This window comes from Phaenicophaeus curvirostris, chromosome 4 (genome assembly GCF_032191515.1).
Source record: "Phaenicophaeus curvirostris isolate KB17595 chromosome 4, BPBGC_Pcur_1.0, whole genome shotgun sequence".
NCBI lineage: Eukaryota > Metazoa > Chordata > Aves > Cuculiformes > Cuculidae > Phaenicophaeus > Phaenicophaeus curvirostris.
Genome location: NC_091395.1, coordinates 2,279,619 through 2,297,316, shown reverse-complemented (window position 1 = coordinate 2,297,316; position 17,698 = coordinate 2,279,619). Strand labels below are relative to the sequence as shown.

At 45.3% G+C, this 17,698-nt stretch overlaps 1 protein-coding gene across 1 annotated transcript in view; it reads left to right on the top strand.

Moving 5' to 3' along the window:
- Positions 1-15,089, top strand: part of CNOT6L (CCR4-NOT transcription complex subunit 6 like) — a 33,315-nt gene extending 18,226 nt beyond the window's left edge. The window contains exons 2-12 of the mRNA XM_069855069.1: positions 2,764-2,885; positions 3,120-3,306; positions 3,784-3,869; positions 4,311-4,400; positions 5,212-5,280; positions 7,244-7,401; positions 8,050-8,204; positions 9,592-9,743; positions 10,586-10,810; positions 11,121-11,323; positions 11,675-15,089. Of these exons, the coding sequence (XP_069711170.1) occupies positions 2,774-2,885; positions 3,120-3,306; positions 3,784-3,869; positions 4,311-4,400; positions 5,212-5,280; positions 7,244-7,401; positions 8,050-8,204; positions 9,592-9,743; positions 10,586-10,810; positions 11,121-11,323; positions 11,675-11,887 (1,650 nt within the window). The 5' untranslated portion in view covers positions 2,764-2,773 and the 3' untranslated portion in view covers positions 11,888-15,089. The remainder of the gene's footprint in view (positions 1-2,763; positions 2,886-3,119; positions 3,307-3,783; positions 3,870-4,310; positions 4,401-5,211; positions 5,281-7,243; positions 7,402-8,049; positions 8,205-9,591; positions 9,744-10,585; positions 10,811-11,120; positions 11,324-11,674) is intronic.
- The last annotated feature ends 2,609 nt before the right edge of the window (positions 15,090-17,698 follow it).

The window sequence follows — 17,698 nt, the reverse complement described above, 5'->3', positions numbered from 1 at the left end:
GAAACAGCAAACAGAAATGCAAATAATTTTCCACTTGCTTCATTAGCTGGAAATGCACCTTGAGAAACCCATGGAAAGCAACCGTGGCCAAGGCTTTTTTCCCAGCAGTGTGTTGGAAGGGACCTTAAAGCCCACCCAGTTCTACCCCCTGCCATGGGCAGGGACACCTCCCAGTGGATCAAGGTTCTCAAAGTCCCATCCAACCTGGCCTGGAGCACCTCCAGGGATGGGGCAGCCACAGCTGCTCTGGGCAACCTGGGTCAGGGCCTCCCCACCCTCACAGCAAAACATTTCTTCCTAAGATCTCATCTCAATCTCCCCTCCTTCAGCTTCAAACCGTTCTCCTTCATCCTATCCCTGCCCTCCCTGATCCAGAGCCCCTCCCCAGCTTTCCTGGAGCCCCTTTCAGCACTGGAAGCTGCTCTAAGGTCTCCCCAGACCCTTCTCTTCTGCAGGCTGAACAACCCCAACTCTCTCAGCCTGTCCTCATAGCAGAGGTGCTTCAGTGCTCAGATCATCTTGGTGGACTCATCTGGACCCACTCCAACAGATCCATGTCCTTCCTGGATCTCATTTTCTATTAAAGTGTCACTGCAGGAGTGACATGACAGTTTTACTTGACGCAAAACTACCTTGCTTGCTTTTTTGCATGGACAGACTTGCTCCTTTCATGCTGTGTCTGAATACGCTGGGACTGTGCTCTTGATCTGGGTGTATATCATGTAAAATTTGTAGTAGCATGCTAGATAATCCACTTGGTGCTACTCAAGGTGATTCGGCTTTAATACAAAGGGCAGTAGTGTTGCAATGTGTTTCCTCGCAGGCGTTGGGACTGGGGCCGTGCTCTCTGCACCTCCAGGGACTGCAGGCTCTCTCACCGCTTGGGTCCTGGCCCCTTGTTTCAGCAGCAGTTCACAGCTCCGCGGGATGTCTCTGGTTGGTTCCAGGGTCTGGCAAAACCCAGGAAGAACTGTGTCAAGACACACTGGAATGTGGATTAGTTTTGTACACATATAAGGGCAAGGATGCCCTGCAAAAAAAAGGTGGAATAGGGCTCTTGTGGCTTTCGGCAGGAACTGTGAGGAAGCTGCTTGTGGTTCCAGGGTGCTGCCTTCTTCTGCACGTGCACATACTTAACAGTGGAGGTAAATCTAGCAAAACCCTAGCACCAGAGATTTAGCACTCCCAAAGCATGGCCTGTAACTCTTCACTGTGCTGGGAAGTGCCGTTTATGATTTTGCATCTCTAAAACGAGGACTGGAGGATTTCAGGTCTAATCCTGTGTCCTTAAGTAATTGGTTTCATTCATCGCCCCAAACTGAAATGCTGCAGCTGAGCAGCGTGAGTGCAGAATCCTCTTACCCGATAGCTTTCCTTGCCGTATGACTTCACCTGTAAATAGAAGCCGGCTATAATTAGACGTGGGGCTCACATCTGCCCTGCGCCTGCAACAGGGAGCAGTCCTTTGGTGTTCATCGGGGAAGGAGGCATCAGACCTGTAACCGAGACCCTTCGCCGAGGAGAGCCCAGGCAATCCTGTTTTGGCTCTCTGCATCAGTTGGAAAATACAGTACCATGGGCTCATAAAGGGGATGCGTGATCTTTCTTTGGCTGGATGAGCTGAAAAACACCCTGAACTAGTTTCCTCAAATTCTTCGTCATCTTCTGTCTTGTCAGTTCAGCAAACCCAAGGAGTTACAGTTGTTCGAAGAGCTTTACAGCTATTGCAGCCAGTTGTAGCAGAGATCTATGTATGAGGGAAAAACGCACCCTCTAACCAGCTGCTTTGGATTTGTATAGAACCAGGGGGTTTGTATTTTGTGTGTCTAGGGAAGAAGAGACCAGTGAACAGCAAAATTAGCCAGCCTGATGTTTTTAACTCAAACAGCCCCTCTCCCCACCCCAGTCTTTCAGGGGCCTGGGGAGGTACGGAGGGAAATTTCTTCCTGTGTCATCTGGGAAGTGTTTGGGTTTTGAACTCTCTTCTGACAAGAATCAGGATAATGAGATCAGTTGAATTTGTGTGTGCACAAGCTCGCTCCTAAGACATGGTATCTGCGCGAGAACAGCTAAAGAGAATTTTGCCTGAGCTCATTTTATGTCTCCTAGGCCACTAAGAGCGAAAAGGTCTTGACTTATAATGAGCATGAAAAAGCACAGAACAGAAAAGCTAGATAGTTCATGGAAAAAAATTGAGCTAATTCCCCTTCAGAGCTGAATTTTGAGTGTTGTATAAGTGGAGCACAAAAGGGGGACTTCGTATATGGGAAATAATTGCTGTAAAAGCAAAGAGAAGAGCCTTCCCTTCAGTCATTAGCTCCCTGGGAAAACTACAGGAGGGAGCAAGCCGTGTGCTCTCGTTGTGAACAGTGAAACGCTGTCATCTTGTCGGCAGGTTCTGCCCACAGCAAATAACTCGGTGGTGACGTAGGTTTTGCTTTGGTTTTGGGGGATAAACTAGGAAATGCAGAAAGTCAACGCCTGGGCAGTACAAGGCAGCAGTGTGGGTGGCTGCGGAAAACCAAACTTTGCAGGAAGAAATGCTCTTCTCTGTTACAGGCCCACGTTCTGCAAAGGTCTGAGCACCTGCCGAATTCCATGCACTGGAAGCGGTTGGGCTGACATCAGCGTAATATTTATTGTCGGTAAACTCCAGGGCATGTGGTTTTGCTGAGTGTCACTGGGGAAGGGAACCTCCTGGCGGGCTGGAAATGAGGAAATGTTGCCGAGTGACAGACGGTAACGGTCGTGCTGCTCTTTCAGACTAACAGGGATGCCAAAGGAAAAATATGATCCTCCAGATCCTCGCAGAATTTACACCATCATGTCAGCAGAAGAGGTAGCCAACGGGAAGAAGTCGCACTGGGCTGAATTGGAGATCTCAGGTGAGTTGGGTTGGGATTGTTTGTTCGCCAGTGCCCCAGAAACACACCAAATGCTTTCACACAGGGGAGCCTGGGTATCTTCTGCAAGCATCACTGGGTGTTCCAGGGAAGTGGTAGCGCTTCCACACTGGAAATCCCATATTCTGACATATTCCAACATTCCCCCTAGTTTGTATCTGACGGTTCTGGAGTGCAAACCTGACTGAAGAGGGGGTTCTTTGCTTTCTTTTTTAGGTAGAGTGCGAAGCTTAAGTACGTCCCTTTGGTCGCTGACACACTTGACTGCCCTGCACCTCAATGACAATAATCTTACTCGCATTCCACCTGATATTGCCAAGCTTCATAATCTGGTTTACCTGAATCTGTCATCCAACAAACTCAGAAGTTTACCAGCAGAACTAGGAAACATGGTGTCTCTCAGGTGAGAGAAAGCATTCCTGTTAACTTTTCAAAAATCTACATTCTGGGATTAGCAACAAGAAGTTTATTTTGCTTCCCATTGTTGTATTTAAAATAATCCTGAAAAATTCAATACTGGTGCAGATTTTTCAGTTCTAATAACTACTTTTGGGTTCGTTACCCTTCTTTTCTGATCTCTGCAGATACGTGTCTGTAAGCTATGTAGTCTTCTGCTCTGAAACAGTCTTTGAGGCTTGGTGATTGCCTGCTGTTTAAATTTGCGCTGATTTAGTTTTGAGTTTGGGTGTTTTTGTGGTTTTTTTTTCCCCTAATGAAAGTATTCTGGTTGTGCTTTGGAATGGGAAGATTGACATATCTGTCCACAATACAAAAAAATCCAGGGTGAGAAGTGTCATCTTTGAAGATGAGCGGCATATAGCGCTCGAGGAGTTCTCTTTTGAAGTGATACTCATCAAAAGTATTTTTGCATTTCCTGCAGGGAATTGCTTTTAAATAACAATATGTTACGGGTTTTGCCTTACGAACTTGGACGGCTCTTCCAGCTACAAACGCTGGGTTTGAAAGGTGAGTGAGTTCTTTACAGTTAACTATTCCTAGAAGTGCTCTTTAATTACTGAGGGGGCTGGGCTCAAAAGCTTTGCGTTTTACCTCAGCATTTTCCTGCAGTTTATTGGAGATGCAAGCTTGTAGCAAAAATGACCAGCCAGTCTAGAAAACAATGTGTTTGGGTTTTAATGCTATTAAGCTTCCTTACAAGCCTATTTCAAATCTGTAGATAGGTAAATAGACCTTTAACTTTCTGTATTATTGATTGAGGTGAGTCGAAGGAAGAAAGTCCACGTGTGTAGCGATTGCTATAGCATCTGTTACTGTGGTATTCCAAGTTAAGCAACCTAATATCTTCTGGGTCGATTTGTCTGTTCTCATTATGGGCGATTTTCTTTGTTTGGAAAGCCTCGAGAAAGTCAGGCTGCTAATCACCCTGTTGTTTTATGCTGTTGGCAGGCAATCCTTTATCACAAGATATTCTCAGCCTCTACCAAGATCCAGACGGAACTCGAAAGCTACTGAACTACATGCTTGACAATCTAGCAGGTGACAGCCCTACAAATCTGATTGACAGAAGCAGTTTAAAAGCATGCAGTTCTGACAGTATTTGCTGCTAAAACGAGAATCTGAACCACTCGAGGGAGAGTATTTTCTAACTGCTTTTGTGTTCTTGTCAGCTGGTTCCAGTCACACACACAAACACACACCCTCACGCACTGGAAGGTTGACGTGTATTGTCTAAGCTCTTCCCTTGTTACCAAGTTACAGCCAGTTGTTCCCACTGTTGTGTTTGAAACCCTTTAATTACCAATGAAGCGCAAAGTCTTCCTTGCTGAACACATTTTGGTACTTCCCACTAGGAATTGTAATCCAAATGCAAGCAGAATGTCAAATTTAGATCTAGAAATAGCAAAGTGATTAACAACGTCTGGTACCTGACTTAAATCCTGTTTTGTGGTTCTGTAACTGAGCTATCTGGTTTGCCACTTGATGTCTACTAAGTTAAACCATTGCAGGAACAACGGATATAGGGTGAGGATAGGATGTCTGAACCCCTACAGGACTTGCTGCTTCTTCAGCAGCATTTTCAAGTTGCAGGAGGACTGTGATAATGCTCCTAGATCGGAAAGCAAAAGACAAAAATAGTTGTGAATCTTTCAAGTGACTACTTTGCTCTTACTGTTGTTGTCCCTTTAAATGATTTTTGCCTCCCCTGGAGCCTAAAAAGACTTGGGGAGCTGGGGTTGCAAAGCGCAGTATGTAACATTATTGTTCAGTCATCATTTTGACTCGGAAATTGTAGCTTACAAATATAAACCCTGAATTAATCATTGCTTTAATTTTTTTTTTTTTTTAGTTCATCCAGAGCAGCTGCCTCCAAGGCCATGGATTACTTTAAAAGAACGAGACCAAATTCTGCCCTCAGGTAAATCTGTGGTTGTTTTCCCCATGCTCGCAGAATGATGCGCTGAAAAACTTTTCTTTGCTTTTATTTCTGGAGAAGGCTTCTGCCTTGCGAGGATTCAATTGAAAACAGCAATTTGGGTTCATTTGTACTGAAACAATTAACCTGTGGCCGTGCTGTATTTTGTAACTTGAATGGGATGTTGTTTCCATGTTAGGCTTTTTCATTACTTTTCCAGCCACTGATGCCCAAGCAAAAGGCCTTTTCTTAAAAAAATAATTTCTCAGAAATAATGAGAACGCTAAAATAACTACATGCAAATGCACAGAGTGACTGAAGTGAGAACTGAAGTCCATACCTGCTGGTAAACACGTGGAGAGGCAGGCACTGCAGTTGGTTTAGTGCCCTCTGTTGTTGCTTTTGGTTGAGTGCAGGAGGCCGCAGTTCTTCAGGCTGTCCCGATCCTCTGCGCATCCTGAATGTCACCTCCAAAAAGCAGCTGTGAGCTTGTAGAAGGGATTAAAATGCCAATATTGTTATTGCAGGAGATCGTTAATAACCAGCAAGAGTAAGGGGGCAGTCCTGTACACTTTAGCTTTTTAGAAGCATGAAGACAGAAGGGCTTCCAAACTGAACTCGGTTAGGCTGCGTGTTGGGCAGGGTAATGCTGCAGTTCCAATCATCCGTCACTTTTTTATATTAGAGAACAACGAACCAGAAAAATGTAGGAAGAAACAGGAAATGCAAAAAGTCCATTAAGCCACCGCAACTTTAAGTTCTGCGTTTCTGTTTCAGATTCCCTTATGAATGAGTTTCTCAGTGCTGCTTTACCGACTTTGGGTTTGTTTTTTCAGTCAGTCACCCTGAGCAGAAACAGAATTCAGAAATTGTTGGAAAGCACAGCGCTAGGCGAGTGAGCTGTGGGGTGTTTCGCAGTAGGAACTGTACCAAGCTGACTGGCTGTTGTTATAAAATTAAAACTGAACAGCAGAGATCTTCTTTGACTACAAGTATAAAAAAATAGAGCTGTGGGGTAGTCTTGGAGTAAAACCTCACTGCTTTCCAGGCTGATCTGAGCAGTCTTTTCCCCATGGCACGGTGCTAGGATGTGGCATTTACCAATCATTTTTATTTGGTGTAAAACCTAAGGGAGTCGAGAAGTTTGTGTGTGAAAGCAGTGTGTTTCAAGTTGAATGAGCTGATGAGCCACAGGCTGACCTCTCTTTTTAAACAAAACAGTGACCAAATATTATATTAGGTGCTTGCTAATTTTTGACTGCATTTCTCTACCTCCCTGCCCTCACCCAGACCTCTCTCTCCCCCTTAGACGTGACAGACACAAACACAACTGACACAGCTTAGAAATGTTGTGCAAGTGCTGGGAAAATTGTACAAACGTTTTGGAATCGGGCTGCCTAAAAATGAAGCCTTCTAAAGCAGCGTTTCTCTCTGATGCCGCGCTATTGTGACATGGTAACAGCTTCTTTAGCAGCTTCATCTTGCTGTTGCTTTAGAACCGTACAAGTCACTTAGGCCAGAAGCTGCGATATCAAGGCACCTCATCTGATAAATACTGGGTTTTGTTTCTGTCACTGAAATTGCTCCTGCTTCCCATCTCCTTCGCCCCAAATTCAGAGGGAGAGACTGTTCCTCGTTGTTGCCAGCCCCTTGATCTCCCCCATCCTAAAAGGCAATAAAGAATTGGCTTCCCAATGGGATTGCGCTGCTTTGTTATGCCTGTAATGCCACCTCATTTTGGTTGTAATGCTGATTTTTTCCAGGGAGAGTTTAGCCTTACATGGTACCTGCTGGCTCAGCACGGCCTTTTTCACTCCCACTCATGAAACACTCTGGGGAATAAGCCCACTGGCTTGTGTTCCATAGGCCCTCCAGAACTGCAAAATTCAGTCTTTTGGCTTCAGTACATTCAGCACTTGTAATCTTTAGAGGCTGATAACCTTTCCTGTTCTTTCTCTCCTTCCAGCTTCCTTCACAGTGATGTGTTACAATGTGTTGTGCGATAAATACGCCACCCGGCAGCTCTACGGCTACTGCCCATCTTGGGCGCTCAACTGGGAGTACAGAAAAAAGGGAATCATGGAAGAAATTGTTAATTGTGATGCAGATATCATTAGTCTTCAGGTAATTGGGAAATAAATAACTGTGTTTTTTACCAGAAACAGAAAAATTAACTTCCACCTTTAGAATGAAATGCTCCCTTGAAAATACCACGTACGCCTGCTTCCTAAAAAGTTGTAGGGCTTACCCAGAAAATCTGCATGCATCGCGTCTTGTTTACACATTGCCTTGTATTTTATGGAATGAGACAAAGTACGTGACATAGAATTAGTCAGATTAGTAGGTGATTCGCATTGGAAGAGCTGGGTCTTTTCCCCTTCAGATAAGGGGGAAGGCAGGCAGGAACCTTGCACAAGAGTAGTTACCTTGGTCTGAAAACCTCAAAAGATTAGGCTCTGAAACCCTCTTGGAGATTAAACATTACTACAAAGAATATGTATTGTTACAGATGTCCACAACATCAGGTGTAACCTGTAAATCTTTTTTTCTTCAAAATCCACTTGTCAAGCTCTCTTTTGGGGGGAATTCCAGGATATTCAGAAATGCAGATCTGTTTCCTGCAGGCCTTTAATCTAGGAAGTGACAGGGGAAGCAAAGAGAAGCTTTTTGCTTTGGTGAGAGCTGGTGCTGGCAAGCCAAGGCAGGCTCAAGTTGCCGTACAGTGACAGGAAGGGTTTCCTTGATTCATTAGGTATTTGTGTTTGATTCCAGGAAGTGGAAACAGAGCAATACTTCACCCTTTTTCTGCCAGCCTTGAAAGAACGAGGATACGATGGATTCTTTTCTCCAAAGTCACGTGCCAAAATCATGTCTGAGCAGGAGAAAAAGCATGTGGACGGCTGTGCAATATTCTTCAAAACAGAAAAGTAAGCTTTTTAAAAATACATTAACCCTGGCTTGATTTAGGTGTGGAAGCTTTCCTCTCGCAGGGTGCGCGGTAGCCGAAGTACTGTAAACCAAAAGGTAAAAGTTCACTGCGAGGCATGACCCTACCTTGCCTTTTGCTGCTCTGTTTGCAGCAGGGCCCTTCTTTTTCTTTCAGACTATCGAGGATCTCTTCAGAAACATGGAAGCTGTAGGAGGGCTACTATGAGTAAAACCTTACATGTTGCATGTGCGCGTGTTTGGCAGGTCTAATAAATCCCTCACCTTCTCTTTCGCCTTGCTTCACAGATGTTTCACCCCTCTAAGATTAATCTTTAAAGATCTATAAGCTGTTCTTCAGCTATTAAATCTTCAGGTATTAGAAGAGGTGTTATTGCCAAAGGATCACAGAGTATTCTCTGCTTTTATGAAACAAAACACTATATTTGAATACCTTATCCAAAATGTTCTACACTAAAAGCATCAAACTGGTGGGAAGGGAGGAGAGGTGCTGGCATTCACGCTTCTCATTCTATAAACTGCTCACAGGTTGTACCACACTGAGAATCCTGCTGAATATTCCCTCTGAACAGCTTTCAGTAATTAGAATGGAAGTTTCACAATGCTTCAGCTCCCTGTCAGTGTTTCACTGCTTCCAGAAACAAAAATAACACTTTTCAGATCATGTATAAAGACAACTCGAGTGGTTTTGAGTAGAGGAAGCCTGTGCGAACAAACAACTGATGGTTTTCAAATCTTGTAACTAATCAGGATGTATAGAGAACTGGTTGTTATCCTGTGGCTCTCACAGGTGAAAAGAGAAGACTAATACTCTTTAATTTTCTTAGAGCACAAACCAAGCCCCAAGCCTTTCAATAGGCAGCCTTTATCCTGAAGTAATGTGGGTTTGTGCATTCTAAGTTTAGAAAGGAATGAAAAACCGAATTCACAAAACTAATAGTGGTAGCGAGTGGTTTGAAAGAAGCTGCGTTTTAATAATGCATTTGCCCAAAGTAAAAAGCCAGCCTTTAGTTGCCATCTTATCTCAACTTTTCACCGAGAACATGCATGAGGAGGTGTGATAAACCCTGAGCGTCGCTCTAAATAGTTAGCGTGCTGCGCTTAAACAAGTAAATACATCCCAGACCCCAGGTATCTCATCTCTCTGAGAGGATCTCACTTGCCAGGCCAAGAGCTCTATCCTGACTGGGGGAGTATTTCTTAGAACTGCTTTTACATATATAAAATGAGAGGACAAGAGAAACATGCCTCACACTGTCCTGGAGGGTCTCTCCTTGAATGTGGTAGCCTAGAGTGCAGATAGAAACCATTCCTTTCCCCGTAGCTGTACTTCCCACACGTTCCCACAGGATTCTCTTGTTCCGTCAGATTTACGCTGGTGCAGAAGCACACGGTGGAGTTCAACCAGGTGGCAATGGCCAACTCTGAAGGTTCCGAAGCCATGTTAAACAGAGTGATGACGAAGGACAACATTGGAGTCGCCATCGTGTTAGAGGTGCACAAAGAATTATTTGGAGCGAGTGAGTATTTCATTGGTTACTCAGTTCCGTGTAAAGGCATGAGTTATTCCAAGATAATACATCGATTTCCAACTCTCTTTTTTTCCCCTGGATTGAATCCTTCCATCCGCCCCCAGTGATTATATGACAGTGCTAATGCACTGATGTGGAAGAAAGAGATTATCAGGTATCTTTTCATGTCACTTGATTGACTGGCTGTCACATTTTCATTATGTTTGATCAGGTGCAGTAGACACTTTCAACATACTTAAAACCACTACCCTGCTCTGCCTGCGTGTCTGGTTTTTTGATCGCTTGTTGCCAGTGCTCCCTTTAAGGAGCAGAATATTTAACTTGCAGGACTGGAAGGAGCTGCCTGTGACTTTACGCCCCGTCTTTCAGAGTGCTGTTTCTCAGATAAATAGTAAAAGCAGGCACAGCGCTTCGCGGCAACCAGGTTCATCCTGCATTCATTGAGGCAGGTTTAAGTTTTTCCCAAGGGAGCCATTCGTTGTACTGTGACAGTTAAGAGTCAGGAAACTCCCTTGTGCCTTAAATGTTGAATAGTGATGCGAGGTCAAGCGATGGCCGCTTCAGCAGTAGAGAAAGGAAGCGATTGTAACGCTGTCAGGCTATGCTGGCTCTTTCTTTCCTATATTGGAGAGACTTAGTCAAGTAATGTTACGTAAATACTGCTGATCTAGAAGGAGGTAGTGGTTTGGGTAACATCTTTTTTCCAGCAATGAAAGTACATCCATCTGCCTTGAAGTCCTTAGAAGCCAGACCCTGAACCTTAACAGCAGGGGATCTGCCGAATTCACACCCTCAGCCTCTCCCTGATAAAACCATGTTTGTTTGTCTAGGTATGAAATCTCTTCATGTGGACAAACAGCTGCTTATTGTGGCTAACGCCCACATGCACTGGGACCCCGAATACTCCGATGTGAAACTCATTCAGACTATGATGTTTGTCTCGGAACTGAAAAATATCCTCGAGAAAGCCTCAAGCAGGCCCAGTAGCCCAACAGTAGATCCTAACTCTATCCCTCTGGTGCTGTGTGCAGATCTCAACTCGTTGCCTGATTCAGGTAAGACTAAGTTTGACTTGATTTTTAACTTATCTTTTTAGAATGTTTGAATCCTCCTTTCCTCTGAGGGCGACGGGGTGGTTTGCCCTTCCCTGTGTGGAGAGCCTGAGTTCCCTGGTTGCGTGTCAGAAAGGTGGATGTGGCTCAGATGCGGACAAGACAGCTGCTCCCTAGATTTTCCCTCAGGATGGAAAGCTCTTTCTGATCTCCTGGGGTGTCGTATTGGTTCTTTGGCTTTTAAGGCCAACGCAGGCATTCCCTGCATGTTGTGTTTCAGAGCAACTCCCCGAATCCTTTCCTTTGCAAACAGGTGTAGTGGAATACTTAAGCAATGGCATAGTAGCTGACAACCACAAGGACTTCAAGGAGTTGCGTTATAACGAGTGTCTCATGAACTTCAGCGGCAACGGAAAAAACGGGGCTTCTGAAGGAAGAATCACGCATGGCTTCCAACTCAAGAGCGCCTACGAAAACAACTTGATGCCTTACACCAATTACACTTTTGATTTCAAAGTAAGCAGCGATTTTTCTGAAATGGCAGGCATTGCCCTGGTCTCCCCAGGACGCTGCCCCTTAGTTTTCTGACCACTGGCTGTCTTCCCCTCTGTTCTGTAAGTGCTTCATCGCTGGTTCCTAAACTTGCCGGACACATTTCCTACTGCACACAAACCCTTGATTTGCTGGCGTTTTTAATCTTCTGCTCTGGCCAGTGACTTTAATGAGAACGGATGCAGCGCTTTGACCGCAAAACACCAGGCATTTCTTAGCCTAATTCCAGCGCTGTGCCTCTTCCCGCGAATTGCACAGTCGAGTTGAGGTTGCTGGATGCTGTGTTCTCACTGTCGTGTTTCTCTTTTTCCCTAGGGTGTGATTGACTACATTTTCTATTCCAACACTCACATGAACGTGCTTGGTGTCCTGGGGCCTTTGGACCCTCAGTGGCTGGTTGACAACAACATCACTGGGTGTCCACACCCTCACATCCCTTCAGACCACTTCTCACTGTTAACACAACTCGAACTCCATCCTCCACTCCCGCCTCTTGTCAACGGCGTGCACTTGCCTAGCCGGAGGTAGTGGAGCCCTGCCCCTCCGAGGGCGCGGACCTGTTGTTACGGACCTGTACAGTTGTAAATCAAAGTATATAGGAGTGAAGTATGGCCAACCTTATGCTGCTTCTTCAAGCTCCTTTCCTTATGTGTTTGATATGAGATTTTGCACATTTTGGTGCATATTGGTATCATTTGGCACTAGGGCTGGAACCAAAGTATTATTCCCTTTCCAGGTTTTTAATTTAATTTCTTTTTTAAAAAAAACTGGCAAGCTTTTTTTTTTTGTTGTTAGAAGCTGCACTTATAAATGGACAAATGAGATTAAAACCTTGCATATTAACGTATTTCAAGATAATGCTTTTTTCCAGAACGTGGCAAAATGAGCCAACCTTTTAGGAGAAATTAAAACAAAAATAGAAATGCTTGTTTTGTAGGACAAATATTAGAAATACTGTTTGTTTGAACCCAAAACGGAGCCTGAACTCTGCATCGGAAATAAATTTTGCACATTAGAGAAGCACTTAATACCTGACTTTAACTGATTAGCAGTGTGGCCCTGCCCCTCGTCTAACCGATATTAGAAAACCAAAGATAGCTTTGTATGTGAGGTCTAAATTGTCCCGATGTAATTCCATTTACAACGCCATTTCCAGTGAGGCTGCGTCTGTTGAGACTTTGCAGGTCAGCGTTTAACGCCCTGTTTGGATCGCTTGCCTGGCAGGTGCCATGGTGACTTTTATTCAGAGCTTTGAAGACCTCGGTCCTTTCTGGGTGAGATCCGCAGGGATCCAAAGGATCTCTGAGAAACGGAGCTGCCTCTCCGCTTTGGCAGGCCAGGGCGACACGCTGTTCCGCAGCACAGTTTGGGAGCAGGACTTAGACGTGGTAAGAAATTGCACTTGAAGCGAGCTGTTGCAAGCGTTTGGGTTCCAGGTGAATAAAGAAGTTGCAAATCTGTCCCACATTCCCTTTTCCAGAGTTTGGTTGCAAAGATGGGAAGCTTGGGATTAACTGCTTAGGTGTAGGGTACGGGAAAAAGCCGCTGGACATGACCTTACTTCTGTCTCCAAAGGGCACGCGGAGTAGCTGTCAGAATTCTTTTTCCCCTGGGGGAGTGAGCGGTAGCCGTAGGAGTTCCTTGGATGGGTTTTCCTGACCCTCGTTGCCAAATTGCCATCACACTTTTTGAATACTCTTCCTTTTCTGTTGTCGGTCAGGGTCGAATTACAAAGCTGCTGGTTCATTCCCAGCCATTACTGCTCTTTGGGGGCGTTGGAAATCCTCTTTTCCCCTTTTTCTGCTCCAGGTGGCCAGTTCAGTCCCTCGGGCCTTGAGAGGCTTTAACCATAATGCAATTTTCCCAAAAATTGGTTGGCTGCTTAATGTTTAACAAAAACGGCACAGAAATAGGAAAAGGTTGTGTCTGTGTTTTTAAGTTTTTCTTTATTCTGCTTTTTTGCTGCTATAAGATTTTCTCGAATTTCTATTTTAAACTTTTCATGCACTTTACTGTTTCTAGTCTCAAAATGTGATATTTTTAATAAATGAAACAATTTTCCATTATGTGAATGAAATTTTTAAACAGATTGAGAGCCTATATTTGTGTCTCATTCGTATACTTACAAAAAGTCTAAATTTAAATTGTGGAATTAGTTTTAAATACCAAGGAGCCGTCTTCTGTCTTGCAAAGCTGCTAAACCAAGCTGTTTCACTGGAATTAAACGTTTCCTTTGTCGTTTTATACATGGGAAATTATCCGTGGGGGGGAAGAAACAATTGGACATAGAGTAGAAACTATTCCCTGACTCTGGTTGGGGGCCGGGGAGGGGATGGAGTGGGACAGAAGGGGAAGATTGGAATGAAATGACAATTCCCTATTAAAAGAAGTGCCTAAAACCCAGAGGCGTGTTCTATTGCCTACTCTAAATTGGAAACGAGGTGAAATCCCTGCGCAGCGATTGCTTTGTGCAGCACCAAAAAAAGCCTTTTTCTAGAGACGGCTTTTCCTTTAGGTGCAGGTATCTCTTTTTTATATACCTCAGCGCTCGACACCCAGCCGTGGCAGAGGAATTAAAGTGATTGGAGAGTATAGTACTGGAAAGTAGAATAGCATGAAAAACTTAATTCTGTGGACATTACCTTTCTGTCGTCAGCTACTGTACGTTTTTTGGAGGGGGATGCTCTGCTCCGGAGGTGTGCACTAACCAACCCTTCTCCTTTTCCTACACGCATGTTAACTTCGCAACATGAGCAATATCTCCTACCATACTTCACTCCCAATATTTTTCGAGATGTTTGTATAAAATGGAATTTCCGAGTCAGCTATGATTGTATATGAACTGCAGAGGAGCCCGTTTATTAATAAAAAGAAAAACCAACAACAAGCTTTTGTAATGTCGGGGTGGGAGCGGCTGGGGATGAAACAAAAAACACCTTGGCAAACTCTTGTAAAGTGACTTTCCTTTGGTTTCTGACTGGTTGGAGTGTGCTGTTGCGGGAAGGGGGTTAACTGGATTTTCTCTGCGCGAAACACACTTCCGAACGTCCTTTACACTGTGTGGGGTTTTAAAAGATGTTGTATGAAACCTCTGGATTTTAAGAGTCTTGTTTATGTTTCAGTCAATGCACAGAACCGGGGATGTTCACCTGCCTTTCCTGAGTGTGGCTCGCTCCTCCTTTTCCTTATGTTCTTTTCCTTTCCTAGCAGGAGCAGTAAGGGGACTGCACTTTTTTTTCCAGCTGGGCAGAAATCTTCGTAGGGATTTTCTGCTTTAAGCAGAGAGCCTCGCGTGCAGGTTGGGATCCCTTTCAGTAAACATATGGATCATCCAGATGGCAGCGCGGATTTCCTTTTGCCCCAGATGGAAGCTGATGGTAGGGTGTTTTCTAGGGGAGAGGGAGTAAGGTGGAGCAAAATATCCCTGACCGGAGCAGGGATGGATGGGAAACCCTCCATTCTCTCCATCACTGACCCTTGGCTCCCAGCACGCCACAGTGCCCTCACCTGGAAAAACAAGCTGTAAGCCCTTTACTGCTCCTCGCTATCTTGGTTTTGCTTTCATAAATCTGGTGCCTGGTGTCGGCTTCTGAGCAACAGCACTGCCTACAGCAAGCAGAGAACAAATCCAACCCCCTTCCACCAGCAACTTTTTAACATTCTGTATGGTCCATCTGTTAGATCCGGGGGTTTGTGTGTGTGTATATAAAAAAGAGATTTTTGTACAATGCAGTTGGACAGTTTTGTCTCCTTATTTCGCTGTAAGGAGTGTGAATATCGCGTACCTCATGCCGAGGCAGGTGTGGCACGGTGGGGCTGAGCCCAGCTTCCCTTTCCATTTGAAAAACTTTGCTCAACCCTTTCCAGCATGCACTGAGAACACATCTCATTTTATCAGCCAGCATTCCCTGTCTTTCTGAGGCCGCTCCTGTTTAACCCGCAGAAACATTCCGAGGAGTCCTTGTCAGTCCCAAGTCCTCGCTGTTCTGCATCTTATAGGCTTGAGACCACAAATGTTGATGTCACTTTTTTCTGTGGGGTTGGTCTCAGTCAGATGGTGAGGGGGAAGCTAAAACAGCTTGTTGAAATCAGAATTTCCCTGTTAATTTTGAAGAAGGGTCGGGGATTTACCCCTCCTGGAGTGCAGTGTCAATGCCTTCTTGGTAGGGAGATGAGCCAGGCCTTACTACCTGAAGATCAGATTTAACCCCAGTGACTCAGCAGCCATTACTTTATTTCCACAATGCATTTTTCACTGCCGGCATCAAAAGCTCCCTTTGACATGGAACTGGGCGCAGCAGAGCAAGTGAAAGGTCTTTCAGTCCCACATAAAGCACCTCCATGTCCTGCATTAGGAAAATCACACGATTTGCTGTGTATCCTCGTCCATCCCTGCAACCAAACCCACTCAAGAAGCATGACTCGGTGAAGTTCCCGTTGCCTACCAGAGCACTGTGGTTTCAGCACTGGGCACAAGCATCGAAAAACCTCATCTGCCTCATTCCACAGCTCCCAAAAGGACCTGAAGTGCTTGGCCTTGGAGGGGCTTTACTGGGGTGGGGGGCTGAAGAACTGATCTGTTAGAGATGAGAGGAGGAATAGACGCAGAGAGGGCTGATAAACACTATTATTAGTCGAGTCCCTCCATTTAATAGGAAGAGCATCTTGCGATACGCAGCTCATCAGTTTTTATAGGATTACAGAAGCGTAGTCACATGCCCTCCCTTTCTCACCCCTCAGTGTTCAAAGGCGACGCAAACCCCAAGAGAACCTCGTGGAAACAGCTCACGTTTGAGGTCTCCATGTGTTAACCAAGAGCTCACTTCAAGATTAAAAACACTTCTTAGAGGAGATGCTGAGGCTCTGGATCCAGGCACAGCTCGGAGTGACATAGCAGCGTCTTTTATGAGCACTCTTTGCCCTGACACCACAAGTTTGCTTTCTCTATATGGAACACGAGCAGGGAAAAAGAGGCAGGTACAAGCATCGCCCAGTCAGAAAGGGGACACAATGAACACCTTTAACCGCCTCCTTCACACCAAGGAAAATAATGTGACTATAAATCACAAATGTTGCTGGTTTGGCTGCGTCTGAGGATGGCTTCAGAACTATAAATTTCTTGGATTATACCTGAAAACAAGCATGAAGATAGAGAAACACTCAGGTCCTTTGGTACCTCGGGGTGTTTTCAACTGTGTTGGTGGGAAAGCCCATCGAGTGATGGGGCTCCTCCTCCTTTTCCCCCTCTCCCCTGCAATCCTAAGGTGTGTTTAGCTTACAGAACCCCGCTGCCTGGGTGGTGAGGGTCAGGACAAGCCCAGTCCACGGTTTTGTCTTTGTTAAACAGGTTGGCTCTTCAGGCATTGACAACATTTGTGTTTGTCTGTGTTTGTCCTTGTTCCAAAGCAAAACCCAAACTCGGAGGGTGGCTTCCGTTACAAGCAACTTTACATGACTTTGACTCTGTTTTGCATTTTTACTGAATCACACTGTGTGTTTCCCTTCTGAGCAAATGAAGTGTTGATGTGCACCACGTTCACTAAAGACCCACTGAAATTTATATCCCCGGCTGTCCCAGAGCAGCAGTGGGGGAGCCCAGGCTCCCCTTCCCGACCCGTCCTGCAGTGCTTGTTTTGGGAGGACAGAGATTTATTAGTTAGATTTCTTCCTTGTGCTTCATCTTTCCTGTCTCTTGAAAGACAGAAGTGCCTGTGGGGAGGTGGGAAGCTGCGGTGTCACTCCTGGACACGCTTACACTGACATTTTAGGAGGGTTGCATCTCATTTTACGGAAATGGTAACTTCACTGTAAATCGAGAGTGTGCTGGGCTCTTGGAGGGGGAAATTGCTGCCTGTGGAGGCCAGAGGTGCTGCTGGCCCCCAGGAAAACAGTTTTGGAGTTTGGCACCAGCCCATGGCACCGTGCTTGCAGGAGCAGCAGCCTTCACCTGAGATCAGAGTTAACTTGTTCATCCCATGTTTTCCGTGAGAATAAACAGGAAGGCACCTTCTCTCCAGAGCCACGCCACGGTGTAATTCCCCCACATAATTATGCTTTGCAATGAAAAACTCACCAAGAAAGGGAATTCCCATCGAGTGGGGACCGTGAGGACCCAGGTGGGGGGAAGACCTGCTCCCTGCTCAGAGCCAGCCCAGACAGAGTAACAGCAATGACTGAGCTAAGCAGCCCTGCCCCAGCTGGGGAAAAGGATCTATCTGAACACCTGAACTGTTACTTTTTTCTCCTGTGATTGCACAGCTGGTAGCCACAGAGATCAGAGCCCATCCAACACCTGCCCACATCCCATAGTGTGACCAGCTCCTCCCAGGAGCTGGGAGG